The sequence below is a fragment of the Bidens hawaiensis genome, unplaced genomic scaffold (genome assembly GCF_021521415.1).
Source record: "Bidens hawaiensis isolate Kalapana, Puna unplaced genomic scaffold, B.hawaiensis_p1.1 tig00003510_1, whole genome shotgun sequence".
Taxonomy (NCBI): Eukaryota; Viridiplantae; Streptophyta; class Magnoliopsida; order Asterales; family Asteraceae; genus Bidens; species Bidens hawaiensis.
In genome coordinates, this window is record NW_027491198.1 from 992,469 (window position 1) to 1,006,690 (window position 14,222).

The following is a 14,222-nucleotide window of genomic DNA, read 5'->3' on the forward strand; positions in this document are numbered from 1 at the left end:
ATAGTTTAAATTTAGTTTTTTATGTAAAACCCCCCTTTTAATAATAATAATTAAATAGTCGTGTTAGTCAGTTGAGTCTAATTAGTTAATTTACGTAATTTAAATAGTCTCGTGGGTTCTATATCCGGACTTACTTAGCTGTACTAGAGTCGACCGGTTCACTTGCCTGTTAGTAGTTTTAGTTAAGTTAAAAGTCTAGAATTATTACTTGTGTCTAGATTAGCTTATTTTAGTTAATAAATATTATAACTACTTTTAGCACATCAACACTTCATATATCTTTAAATTAATAATTGAGTAAATTAATTATTATTTATTTTATTTCAAAATAACTACTATTTATAATTTTCTTTAAGAGAATTCATGCAAAACATTTAAGTAAATTAATTAATTATGTTACTAGAATAAAATAAAACATTTAATAATGAATTGTTATTAATATTGATATTTAATCTTATATTAACAAGTTATAATTATTTATCTACAAATCATTTTCAACTAATAAACATCAAATGATTTATATAAACTGTATTCATTTTTTGTTAAACTCATTAAAAAACCCCAAGTCCCCATTTTCCATAAGTTAATGAAATAGATATTGCAATAATGCATAATTTCTAAAACTAATATTATTAACTTTTATAATCCCAATAGTTAGTCTTTAAATTTTGTATTTCCTTTTTAATTATAGTTTGTGAGGTTCAATCATTTCAATTTCCTTAAACGCGCTTTCGGTTATTATTTCAAGTTGTCTTAAATCTCAAAGGTGAGTTTCCCACACCCCCTTTTTAACGCTTTTACACATTTTGGAGGTAGCATATATATCCTATCAACACTACAATTTCGTTTATGTATTATTTACAAACTACAATTCGTTACATGGATTTGTGTGTTTATTTGCTTACTTGCTCAAAGATTACGTGCTCATGGTTTCCTCATTAAGTATGATCATACGCTCCCCTATGCACTCAAGACCTCGATGTTATGAGTGGAATAGGGACCCCCGATCCGAGTACGTTGGTTGTTACCAACGGAAAGGACACTTACTTGCGTGATTATCCGAGTACATTGGTGCATAATCCCAACTGGAAAAGACCTTACTTGCTCATGAAATTGTAGATTTTTATGTACTTATATCAAAATTTGTGTGAACTCACAAACTATTCATTTAGTTGACATTATTATATATATATGCTACAGGTACCTTATTTAGAGACTGTTGCCGTCACAAGGACACTAGAACTTAGGTTATATTAATAAATGGATAAGTTGTTAATTGTTCTTGTATTTTCCTTGTATTTTTGTTACAAAATTGTGTACTTAATGTTTAAATTAATTAATGATATTATTGTCACTTAATAGTGTCACATGTGTTTTGAGCAATCTGTACGTCACACTCGGGCGTATTCCGCTTTAGCCGGGGTGTTACATTTATAGCCGAAGGGTTAGGGAATATTATTGGTCCAGCTATCCCTTTCCAAAAGATGCTTTTGTAACAACCTGGACACGTGTCCGCATGTGATAGGACAGGCTAACTGGCCATGTGTACGGTTATAACAACCTTGTCAGTTGTCATTTTCTAATTGGTTGTTATATCACGTGCTTCCCAAGGAAAGATCCTTGTAAATCTTCTAGAAGGAAGTTATTTACAGCTGACCTTCTGATATCGCCCTCTAGTCACCTTCGCTCATGAGGATAATACCTTGCGAAAGACTTGTGAGGACGTCTTGGTCAACCCGCAGATAGTCTCTGGGGTTTGTTCTTAACTTTCCTCTTACTTGAGTTATGCGGGTTAGGGGTGTTCATAGGATCGGATAACGGATTATTCGGGTTATTCGGATTTGAAAATTTTTGGACCCTATCCGGAATTCGATCCGATCCAAATTAGGAATATTCATATCCGATCCGAATCTATCCGAATTCAATTCGGATCGGATTTGGATATATCCGAATAATCCAAAATTATCCGAATAATCCGAAATAAACCTAAAAAATTTTTCTATTTTTTTATGCTTAACATTTAATAGTTTATAATCACAATAAACATATAAACCGGAAATACGAATTACTTTTAACACAAATTTTAAGTTTAAACTTCAAATAATAGTCTAATAAATATACCAAACCGAAAAATAACACTAAAATCATGTTTTTTATCCGGATTAAACGGATATCCGAAATAACCCGAACAATCCGAATTTTTAAATTTCCATATCCGAATCCGAATAATAATTTGGATCGGTTTATTTGGGTTTCGATTTCGGTTTGGATTTCAGTTTTCGGATTTCTTGAACACCCCTAATGCGGGTGATGGAAATGTTTCGCGTGTGACTTTTGAGGAAGTCCATGTCGACCCGCGGATGATCTTTATGGGCATTTGGGTCTTTTATGTGACATTCGTCAATTTCGGGTCACTTTTGTTATGTAAACCCGACCCGTTTGTAACCCGAACATTTCAAATATATAAAATATTGGATCTTGTCATTTAAAATATATAAAATATATTTTTTTATATTATGCATTGTTTGACCATTTAAACATACCCATTTTTATGCAAACCATAAAAGAATCTTTATACCCAACCCTTCACTCCTTCCCTTTATATACACACCCATCTTCTTCATTTTACTCTTGCTACATCTCCAAAAACTCTCTCAAACTCCATAGATTCAAGGTTGTTATTTCTTATGTATTCTTGAAGTTTTGACTTCTCAAGTCAAACTAACTATAGTCTTTCATTCTAACTTGTTCATCTAACATTACTAACTCTTGAATATGGTGGTACAACATATATATAATACACACCCCTTGTTTCCTTTATTTGTTACTTCACCGACTTTGGTTGGTTAAGTTTCGAATGTCATAAGGCAAAGCTTCATGGAGGACTTCGTGTTCTTGATATATATTTACACACACATAACTTATTATACATATCACTTATGACTAACTTCTAACCCTTTAGTTTGTTCATCTTATTTACAAGTTCCATGGTGTGGGTTTGTATAAGACTAACCTCGGTTTAACCGAAACTAGTCCAAACCGGAAACCGAACTTTTGTTTACTAGTTTTGTTAAAATAGTTGTTTAAACATGTTTATTGCTAGATTTGTGTTTCAAAAATCATTTTTACAAGTTCTTTGATATTAAGCATATGGAATCCATCTATGAACTCGTTGGGAGATGGAAACCGAACTAAACCGAAACTTTTGCTTAAAAGACTTGTAGTTAACTTTTTTTGTTGTAAAATTTAAGTTTTCTTCATTTATAAACCAATATACAAGTTCTATGATATTTGGGCATGTAGAAACCATCTATGAACTATTTGTGAGATGGAGACCGAACTATACCGACTTTTACTCGCTTAAGACACACAAGTGTGTTTTTAGTTATCAAGACTTGTATATTTCTTTAAAAAAATAGTTTACAAACTGATTTTAATTATTTTCTTAAGTACTTGGAATAGTTGGATCCAACTTGATCTCATAACATAGCTTGGACCGACAAAACCGAACACTCGCTTAACGTGCGTTGTTAGTTCTAAACAATAGATCTACATACTTGGTTAAGTGTTAGTATGTTTTAATGAGTTATCTCATAACAATTAATATTTTGGAAAGTTGACTTTGGGTTTGACCATTTGTCAAGACCCGAACCGACAACCCGAACACTCGTTAAAAACCCGTTTTAGTATCTTTAGCCTAATGGAACTTGCATTTTAGCATTTTCCCCACCTTATTACTTAACATTGGTTAAGTAAATATTAAGGTTAGATACTTTAACCCGATTTTGAGCAAACTTACATTTTTTAAAAGGGTTATTATTATAAATTCTTAAATAGTTACATTTTAAACCTTGAACTTTAATTGATTAGTTTTTGCAACAATTATTTTATTTAAAGATCTTCAAGACAACCTTTCTAAATCCAAGACTTTCTTTTATTTAGGCTTCATACGTTAAACTCGTCGTTCGGGCAAATCTCCAAATAATCAATCTTTCAAGTTTATTACTTGAATGTGAGTAACTTCATACCCCGTTTTCTATCTTTTATTTTGGGGGTGACATTTCAACTTATCTAAACTAAATGTTTTATACTTGGGTCTTAAACCACAAACGTTGTTGTATACCTTACTTGAATAATTGCTCGATTTTGTGTTCTATGCTTATTTGACTATGTGTTTATCGCTTTTGGATGGTGGAACTATAAATTCTAGACCATTTGGCAACCCCTCATGGCAAGGTGTCGTTAACGTAATGCAATTAACGATAACTATAAAATCCTAAACTATTTGGCAACCCCTTATAGTTGGGTGTCGCTAACTTGTTAGCGATAACTATTTATCCAAGTTTATAGCTATTATTTATGGTTTTGTATACTAGTTTTGTGGCTTTTCATACTATATATCTATTGTTCAAACTTATGAATTGCTCACCAACCTTTGTGTTGATAAACTTTATTTTATGAAATGTTACAGGTTTGCATCTAGGTTGATTATGGAGTTCGGTGAAGAAAACGTCACAAATACCGTTAGGATATTAGCAAAACTGAACAATATTTGATTTGCTATATTTTGTTATATTTTGTTGTATTTGAGTTATGAATATTTGGTTATGTGACATTTTCGATGATGTGAAATGAAATGAGTTTGTTAAATATTGTCGCTTTAAATAGTGTCATGCGCTTATGAGCAATCGTTGCACCCCGGCATGTTCCGCCGCCTTTGGTCGGGGTGTGACATTTTACTACCCTACCTCCATAACTTTGATGGCACACAACGCGCAAATTGAGAATGGAACCTATAGAGTGCCTCGCCCATGAAGGACAAGGACACAAACCGTAATATTCACTTTTTTTATTGAAAGACTTGTAATATATTACTAAACCCAAATAACATGTCCACTATAGGATCTGAACACTCAACCTCATAAGTAAGGAAGCACTCATTACATACCCGAATATCATAGTGCTAATGCACTTTGCTACATTTTACATAGTTCGTCAGTCAACCACAAAAATACATTTTTACATGTATTGTTCTTAATGACGTTACTTACTAGAACTGGTTATTAATTTAATGTACTAACAATTTTAAATTTAAACTGACAATTATATTTGTTAATAACTAGTTTTTATCCCCGTATAACAGGGGTTGTTTTATATTATTTGTTTCTAATATTTATTTATTTTTTGAATTTTTATTTTTTTATTGTATGAAAGTTAATAATATACTTATGGTTTGATGATAAATTGTTTCAAAAATAAATGAGATGTTATAACCCGGTTTAAAAGTTACATGTGTTTGATGAGACACAAGACCCGCTTATTATTTTACTGTAAAATTGGTTTTTTAATTATATATAATATATATCTTTTTTTAAATAAATCATATATTAATTTTTAATATATCCATACTTTATAGGATTTTTATATCGAATATTTGGTGAGATTAGTTTTTTAATTTAATCAATCAATCAATCAAGCCATGTATATCCCACCGCATAGCACGCTATCGGTAGGGTCAGTGGAGGGTGGGATGTAGGCAAGACTTTCCTCTATCCGTGAGAATAGAGACTCTGCTTTCAGAGAGACCCTCAGCTCATAAAGCTACATTTAAAAATGTTATAACTCGTTTAAGAAATATCTGGAGTTTGTTATAATATAATGAGATGTTAATGAGATGTTATAACCCGTTTAAGAAATATTTGGGTTTGATGAGACCCGTACCCGTGAATTCGGGTTAAATGCATGAGAAACTTCTATTTAAAAATCAAGCAAATCTGGTGACTCCAAAAAAAGGAGGAGCGACCACATCGTGACACGTAGGATTTTTATGATTTCGTTTATATGTATTATAGATTAGTAATAAGTATGTAATAGCTTAATTAAACAATTTAAAGCATTTCCAAACATATTATAAAGCAACACAGGAGCAATGCTCTAGTGGTTTACTTGTTTGATCTCGTACGTAACAAAATGCCATACGTGAATCTTGGTTTTATTACAGTGGGCTTTTGGATGACGGATTTCCTTTGAAATTAATAACAGGCTAGGTCACCAACATTGCCTACCATCATGGGCATGGACTTGCCAACAGGTATAAACCGAGTTTCTTCATCGTTCAAACACAAGTATGATTAAAAAGAAACCAATAGTTTGTGAACACGTCTCCCCACCATTCCTACGGCTGGGAATGTAAGCGGAATATGGATGGTCCCCCTACCCTCATCCTCGTTCAACCACGGTTGAGAAGTTGTGTCATTATCTGATACCACTATTGAAACCAAACATGAGGTGATGATAGGGTAGGTGCTTCTAAAGATTCTTCTTTTTAAGATGAAGCACATGTGTATAGAAAGAATTTATTTAACATGATGGAAAGTATCTAATATTCTACCACATAAAAAAAGCCATAAACAAACATATGTGAGAAAGTAAACCAGACTAAAACAAAAGGCAGTGACTTTACACGAATTTGGTCAGTTTCTTTCTTGTTCATTACAGTATAGGAACTAAAACAAAAAAAAAAGAGAATTGGCATCTGATCGGTTTTTCATTACATTCGTTATGGTAACAGTATTAAAACAAAAAAAACAAATGGTATCAAAACCCTAGCATTGTCAGTCCCGAACGTTGATGCAGTGAGTTTACACATATTCAGTCTGTTTCCGTTAAGTAAATTAAAAGTTGACGTTAGGCCAGTTATCGTTACATTCGCTATGCTACCAATACTGTAAAAGAAAATCAAAATGGTATGGACAAGTTTGGTGCCGCAACTTGGTTAGCGGCACCAAACTTCTAATTTTTATATATAAAATATATATAACTAGAGTTACACCTGGCGCGTTGCGCCGGGCAGGTTGTTAATACCGGGCGGTGTGATGTTTCAAACGTTGAGGCGCTAACTCGACGTAAATTCAGTCGGCTACGTTTACATGCGCTATTGTAACGGAACTAAAATAAAAAAATATATAAAAATTGAGGCGGGTCAATGGGGTGACGTCGGTTGGTAAAACTTGAGCGTTGGTAACCCCGACTGCTGTCGATCCCGGTCGCTGAGGTGGTGAGTCTACGCAAACAACCGATTTACGTCACGTTTATTACGTTAACTAACTAAAAAAACAAAATCAACATTCGGTTGGTTTTCATTACGTTCGTTACAATACTGGAACTAAAACAAACGCGGTGAGTCTACGTGAATCCGCCAGATTCTGACACATTTATTAAGGTACCGGAACAAAAACAGAACAAAAAAGATACAAACCAAAAACAAAATTTGCATTCGTTCGGTTTCTTTACGTTTGTTACAGGCCGAAACTAAGACAAAAAAAAATGTCTTGCACCAATAAGGTGTCGCCAAATGGCATGATGACTTGACGTCATCTTCACCTTCCTCCGGCTTATCACCGGCAGTCTGTTCAGGGTTCCAAACTTAATGATGGCAACTAAACACGAGGGTTGCGCTCGTTGCGGGACTTAGCCCAACACCTTATCGAGCCCACTAAAGGAAGCTAAACGAATACAATGAATTACCAAATGAGGATGATTTAATGCCTTAACGGGTCAAAAAGTTGAAATCGAAAGTGAACTATCTTTGTTTATATTTATTTTGTATCTGTTTTTTTTAGTTTTTATTATGGATCTTTGTACTTACGACATCAAAATGTCTTATTTAAATTAACATATTAAATAAAAAAACTAAATAACTAAAAAAAGGCAAAAAAATTCTGTTCAAAGAAAGAAGGTGAAAAAAAATCTATTTGCAAGAAGTTTTGCTTCAAGTGCACCTCGAACTTGCATTTACAAAGCATACTCTCCTCCTAAGCATTATCCTAAGCTTTAAGACATTTACCAATAACCAACCCACCAACACATTATAATTACTTAGACATCAAAACAATTTACATAAAAACAAAAAAGAACAAATAAAATAATCAAAGAAAATCTTTGTGGCACCAAACCTTCAAATTATACTATATAGATAATTTAATTATTATATTTATTTTATAAAACTATATTTAAATATATATTTATTCCACTCAGTTGATCTTCACCCGCTTTGTTATTGAGTTGTTTTTAATATGTTTTGTTGAATCATAATTCATAACATTCACTAAAATATAAAACAAACGTTTTGATTGTACTCGGTTGGTTTTCACGCGCTTTGTTATTGAGTTTAAGGGTTTTTAATATGTTTTGTTTTCAAACAACCAACTTCTCAGTTTTCCAGTCGTTCCACAACAACCTCAACCTCTCCAATTTTCATCACCCTTAAACACGTTTGCATCGTGTTTTCAGTTCGAAGTACAGTTTTCTCACCTAAGTGCACGTAGAAGAGGCGAAATGTACCAATCGTCATAGAAAACTGTTCAGCGATCTCCTTTTCCAACCAATCAACTGTAACCTTATCTAACCATACAAAAATGATCATCAAAACTTTTCATTATGAAAAGCACCATCCTTTCCATCTGCAAATTCACTACAGCTGATCCATCAACTGTATAAGAAGCGACCTCACTCCCCAAAGCTTCACTTGTGCTGCACTTAATGAAAGCGTCGCTCACGAATTTTTTCTTGCACCGTCTAGTTGTAGCCGGAACAACCATATGGACAAAAAGAAAGCTTTAAAGATCATTTAAATACGATACGCATATATAAAATTTTAAACTGGAATTTTTCCAACTGAAAGGGTACTTACGTAATTATCCTAGTCCTACATATACAAAATAATCTTGTAATACAATTTTACAGGATTTTGTTCAACGTTTTCTAAAAATAGCATTACCTTCATACATGTTTGCAACTTCTTTGAGGGTTTGCTCGCTATCAAGAGAAGTAAATAGTTTGTTCATCGATGAACTTTTTGTTGCTCAACATCCTCTTTCTTTTAAAAGTACCACTCTGTGGTTGCATCAACGGTAAGAATGGGGTAAAGAACTAAAATAAATTCCTTTTGGACAAAATTAAAGGGTACTTACAACAGGGTTATACTCCTTAAAACTTCCATTCACATAAACCTTATTTCGATCAACCTGAGAACACGTATAAAACATGTGATATAAGAATTATAATAAAAAATGCTGTAAGGAATTGTAATAAATTTCCTTTTGGACAAAATTAAAGGGTACTTACAGCAGGGTTACACTCCTTAAAACTTCCATTCACATAAACCTTATTGCCATCAACCCGAGAACGCATATAAAAACATGTGATATAAGAATTATAATAAAAAATACTGTAAAAGATTAAAATAAATTCCTTTTGGGCAAAATTAAAGGGTTCTTACAGCAGGATTATACTCCTTAAAAGTTCCGTTCACATAAACCGCTTGTACTTCTACTTATTGAAAGTTAATCTTGAAACAGTTAATCAAGAAAGTTGAAGTGGCTAAGTGAAAGAATTTAAGTAAGTTTATTTTGGTACAATTCTTTAGTATGGTAAGAATAAACTATTTATTTAGTTTCCTAGAATAAGATGTCTTGTTTTGCAAGTTGTTAGTTTAGTATAAATAGATGGTTAGGGTTTATATTATTTGTAAGAGTCAAGAATTATTATATAACAGAGAAAGAGTCGATCTTGGTTGAGATCAAATATTGTGTTCTTGGGCCTGATTTCCAACAATTGGTATCAGAGCTTGGGGTTGGCGGTTTTGAGAGTCGTTTTTCAATAAGGGGGAGTAGTCCCTGCCGGGTTGCAACGTGCAGTGGTGATTGACGGATGTAAAAAAGGTGTTCCGGTTCGTGTTTGCTTTGTTATTTTTCTTTTTGTATTTATTCGTTTGTTTAGTGACGGTGGTAAACGTGGAGTTGAATTGGGAGGAAAGAAGTCTAGGTGGAAGCTTCTAATTTTTGCATGGAATGCAATTATACAAAATAATTCATGTGGTGGGTCAGTGATTATGCATAAAAAGAAATTGTCTTATGCGTGAAGGTCTCATGAAGCCATGTAGCGGGGTTTCCCGACGAGTATGCACACAAAGAAGGTCGAGTAGAAGGTAATCAAGAAATTGATTCTTGAAAGAAGGTAGAAAGACAGTCAAGAGTCAGATCTTGAAGAAAGAAAAATCTGATCAGCAAGTAGGTCAGTCAGATCCGCAAGTAGGTCTGTAGCATGATAACCTGATTAGCAAGTGGGCCAGGAGCAAGAAAAACCGGTTAGCAAGTAGGCCAGAAATTGGTTAGCAAGTTGGCCAGAGCAAGTTCGGAGTAAGTAATCTGATCCTATGATCAAAAGCAAGATCAAGAAACCCAGTTCGGGTTATAACAAAAACAAAATAAATTCGCAAGAATTTAAGCAAGAGAAAGAAACTCGTTTTCGAGTTAAAGCAAGATCATTAGTAAGAAAGAAAGAACAAAACAAGAAACCTCACAAAAGAAAGTTTAGCAAGAATTCATCAAAAGAAAGAAGTAAGAAAGAAAGATCGGTCTCCACAAGAAAGAACGAAATCTAAGCAAGAAGAGAAGAAAGAACGATAAGAATGAGCAAGAAGCAAGAAAGGAAGAGAACCTGTCGGTTTCAAGATTAAGGGGGAATAATGAAAGTTAATCTTGAAACAGTTAATCAAGAAAGTTGAAGGGGCTAAGTGAAAGAATTTAAGTAAGTTTATTTTGGTACAATTATTTAGTACGGTAAGAATAAACTAGTTATTTAGTTTCATAGAATAAGATGTCTTGTTTTGCAAGTTGTTAGTTTAGTATAAATAGATGGTTAGGGTTTATGTTATTTGTAAGAGTCAAGAATTATTATATAACAGAGAAAGAGTCGATCTTGGTTGAGATCAAATATTGTGTTCTTGGGCCTGATTTTCAACACTACTGTCACTGGACCATTTAATCATGGTGGTATGATCAAATTTAATACCAAATGTAATATAATGTAATGTAATGTGTGTTTACTTTTTACTACATTCTTGTATATATATATATATATATAACATATTTCTTGTTAATTGCAAATCCCAAGAACATGAAGACGAGGAGCTGGACATCAGAATAACAAATTATAATGGAATAGTAACCAAATTCTTTTTCCATACCTCAAAAATAACCATGGATATTTTAATGGAAGAAAGCCGCTTGTCATTCGACTTAAAGCCTGGAGCTTTCAGGCTTATGTACCATGATAAATGTGGAGACCTGCAAAACAGACGCCGTAAGCTCGTCACTAAGAAGGGGGGTTCCTCCTTGTGACCACCCTCCGGCGTGAGAATCAGACTAGATTGCTCTGAATATAAGTGTATATAAAGAGAAATAGCTAGAGAGAAGATACCGATATCGTTCCGATGTGTTGGAGTATTTATAGCCGAAGGTAGGATTCCAAGCAGGTACGACCAGCTGTATATATTCTCCTTTTCCACCAACTACGGGCTACATTCGTGCCATGATGGGAGTTGGTGGGTAGGCAACGGCTGATAGTGACATTTGTACTGGAGCTTGCTCCTCCTCGTACTATTGTCGGTGAGCTGTCACCCTGTGATTGGTTCATGGGACGCTTGCATCAGATCTTGTCTATTTGTCCATACCTTGGGAGGTATAGTAGTACAAGGATCTTCTAGAAGCGTACGGACTGGCTCTTTTGGGCGTGAATAGTATTTCCGCCCTGCTCATTCCTTCTTCAGGTGACACTACTGAAGTATAAGAGTTAGTGCCTTATACGTGTAGTCTTACTGTTACTGCGGATAGCCTTCCTTCTTGGTTTGTATCCGCAACTTCGGGAACAGGCGGGGTACTATGCCAAGGGAGGCTTGCCTGCGGGAACAACTGGCTTACTGTGTGTAAGGTCTTCCTCTCTCTGAGCATGGTGGATCCTGCGGATCCAGTTGGTCTTCGCGGGGGCGTACCTCCTCGAGGTGGGTCCTGTGGGTCCAACTGGGCTTTGCGGGGACCTACCTCTTCAAGCCCCCCCAGTCCATTGTTTCTCTCATGAATTTTTAATAAGTGAGGGGAACTTTTGGAATTCAAGGGTTTTTGAAGAGGAGTTTTTTGTTTTTAAGGTTTTCTGTGGGGATTCTTCCCGCAGTTTTCCTAATGTCACTTGCAAAAAATTCCCGATTTTTTCTGCGTGATCATTGGGTATGATGCGGGTATGTGTATAACCTCTCCGCATGTCGGGAACGTTGAGTTTCATTTGTTTAGATGATTCATGAGGTTTTGGTGGTTTTGGACATAGTGATCAGTTATGTTAAACCACCAATTCCATCCTGAGGCTTCAAACATGCTGGTTCTCAATGTTTCCGCCATGCGGGGGTGTTATTCTCCTTTCTTCAAGCATGGCCCGTAAGATCGATCTTCTTGGCTTCAATTCCCTGCAAGTGCTAAGTATGTGTAGGGTTTTGCCTTGACACTATACCCGCACTTGTCTTATGGTTCCTTGTTTCCCAAGGTAAGGGGGATATATTCCCTCCTATTTTTGAATCTTTTTGAAATTTGAGGGGTTGGTGAGAGGATAAGGGAAGTCTAAGCAGTTGAAAGGACGTTGGCGTTTTCTGACGGTTCCAGAACGTGCAGGAGGTTATAGTGATTTGACAAGATGTGGTCAATTCAACCGTTTTTCTGGCGCGTGGACGAGATTTTCTTGGCATGCGCCCTTATGACGTCTGTTGCCAGCCTGCCTTCTGCACACGTGTCGCTTCGTCATTACATCTGCACTTTCTCTCTCTTCCGCATTAAATTCATCGCATTCATTGCGATGAGTATATAAGGTAGAGAGAGTGTATTTCGCCCATCATTCTCACTTCATTCCCTTTTCCTTCTCAAGCGTTTTCCGGCGAATACTCATCTTTTCCGGCGAGCATTCTCTTGAAACCGCTTTCTCCTTTCTTTATTTTCCTTAAAGGTTCAAAATGTCTTCTGTTTCGCCTCAGGATCCGGAGGTTACTTTCGAAGAATCTGACGTTCTTTTTGAGAACCTTTCTTCGACGTCCGAGAAGGATGATAAGAGCACTTCTGGCGAGTGCCAGTGTGCTCTTTCTGTCGATCTATATAATTACATCGTCAGGAAGTTCATGTTGGAGGCTTATGAGCCTGAGTTACCGGAGACCACCCAAACGGTCTACGACGCTCCTAAGGGCAAGATAGGGGTTTATGCGTCATTCTTTTTGTATGGGAATCTGAGATTTCCATTGAAAAAGTTCGTATACCGGGTTCTGGAGAAACACGGTGTTCATTTAACGGAGGTGCACCCGATGGCGATTGCAAAAGCTCGCCATTTTGAATGGGTGTGCCGTATTTTGGATATCGAGCCCCGAGTTGACCGCCTGATATCCTTCTACACTTGGAGGTGCATCCAAGGTTGGTACACCCTTGTTACTCGGATCAAGGGTTTGAAGATCTGCGCTACGGAGCGTACTCTCCGTTCATGGAAGCGCGAGTTCTTCTATATTTCTGCTCGTGTCATGCCCATTGCGATGACGTTCAAGAACGGGGGGGCTCTCCCCAATCTTCCAGCTTCCACTCACCAGGAAACAGAATGGTTCACCAAGATTTCCCAGATCCAGACTCCCGTTTACCGTTTTCCAGAATCTGGGATGGTCATGCTTGGGATGAGCCGTGTGTGGAAGGATGCGGGGTCTGGGGTGCCGCAAATACCCATCCTTCTTGAATACGGTTTGAACTATACTCCTTATGGTACGCTGCATCTTTTGTGTTGTTTTAGGGTTTTTCTTCTAACACTTTTGTCAACTTTATTTCAGAGGGAAATGATCTGCAGGCGCTGTTGCATCCGCGGGAGACTGGTGGTCCGACGCGGTTGGGTACTCGTGACATTGATGAAAACGAGTTGCCCATTTTGGAGAAGACTGCGGATAAGTTCGTAGATGTTTACCCGCTTGGGCACGAGATTCTAAGTGCCACTCGGCCATGTAATGAGTTTTTTAATCCTCGTCCCCTTCATGCTCAGACTTCTGCTGGAACTCTTCTAATCTTGTCATCTTCTGATGAGGAACCCGCAGATGGGCCTTTTATTACGAGGAAGAAGGCTCAAGGCCTGAAGGGGAAAGGGAAGGCCATTGCCTTCGTTGATTTGGGGAATCATTCTGATTCCGAGGAGAGTGAGGATGCGCAGAAGTGTCACACCCGGCCCTGAGCGGCGGAAACAGCCGGGCGCGCGCGAGTGGGGATTGATAATTAAGCACGGGCCATTGCAAACATTCAAAGTAAGATTTTCATTGCGCATGAAATGTTTGATACAAATACATTACATTGTTTAAAAAAAATTACATAAAAACATCC

General features: G+C 36.1%; 1 protein-coding gene across 1 annotated transcript; it reads left to right on the top strand.

Moving 5' to 3' along the window:
• Positions 1–11,421: 11,421 nt before the first annotated feature.
• LOC143623685 (uncharacterized) lies at positions 11,422–13,996 on the top strand. The gene is made up of 2 exons (XM_077094529.1): positions 11,422–11,793; positions 11,843–13,996. Exon 2 carries the CDS (start codon positions 12,836–12,838, stop codon positions 13,805–13,807), a length of 972 nt encoding a protein of 323 aa, XP_076950644.1. The 5' UTR covers positions 11,422–11,793; positions 11,843–12,835; the 3' UTR covers positions 13,808–13,996.
• Positions 13,997–14,222: the final 226 nt, after the last annotated feature.

What these genes read in the sequence shown, in the direction of transcription:
- LOC143623685 (XM_077094529.1), top strand. Translation starts at nt 12,836, where the DNA reads ATGTCTTCTGTTTCGCCTCAGGATCCGGAGGTTACTTTCGAAGAATCT.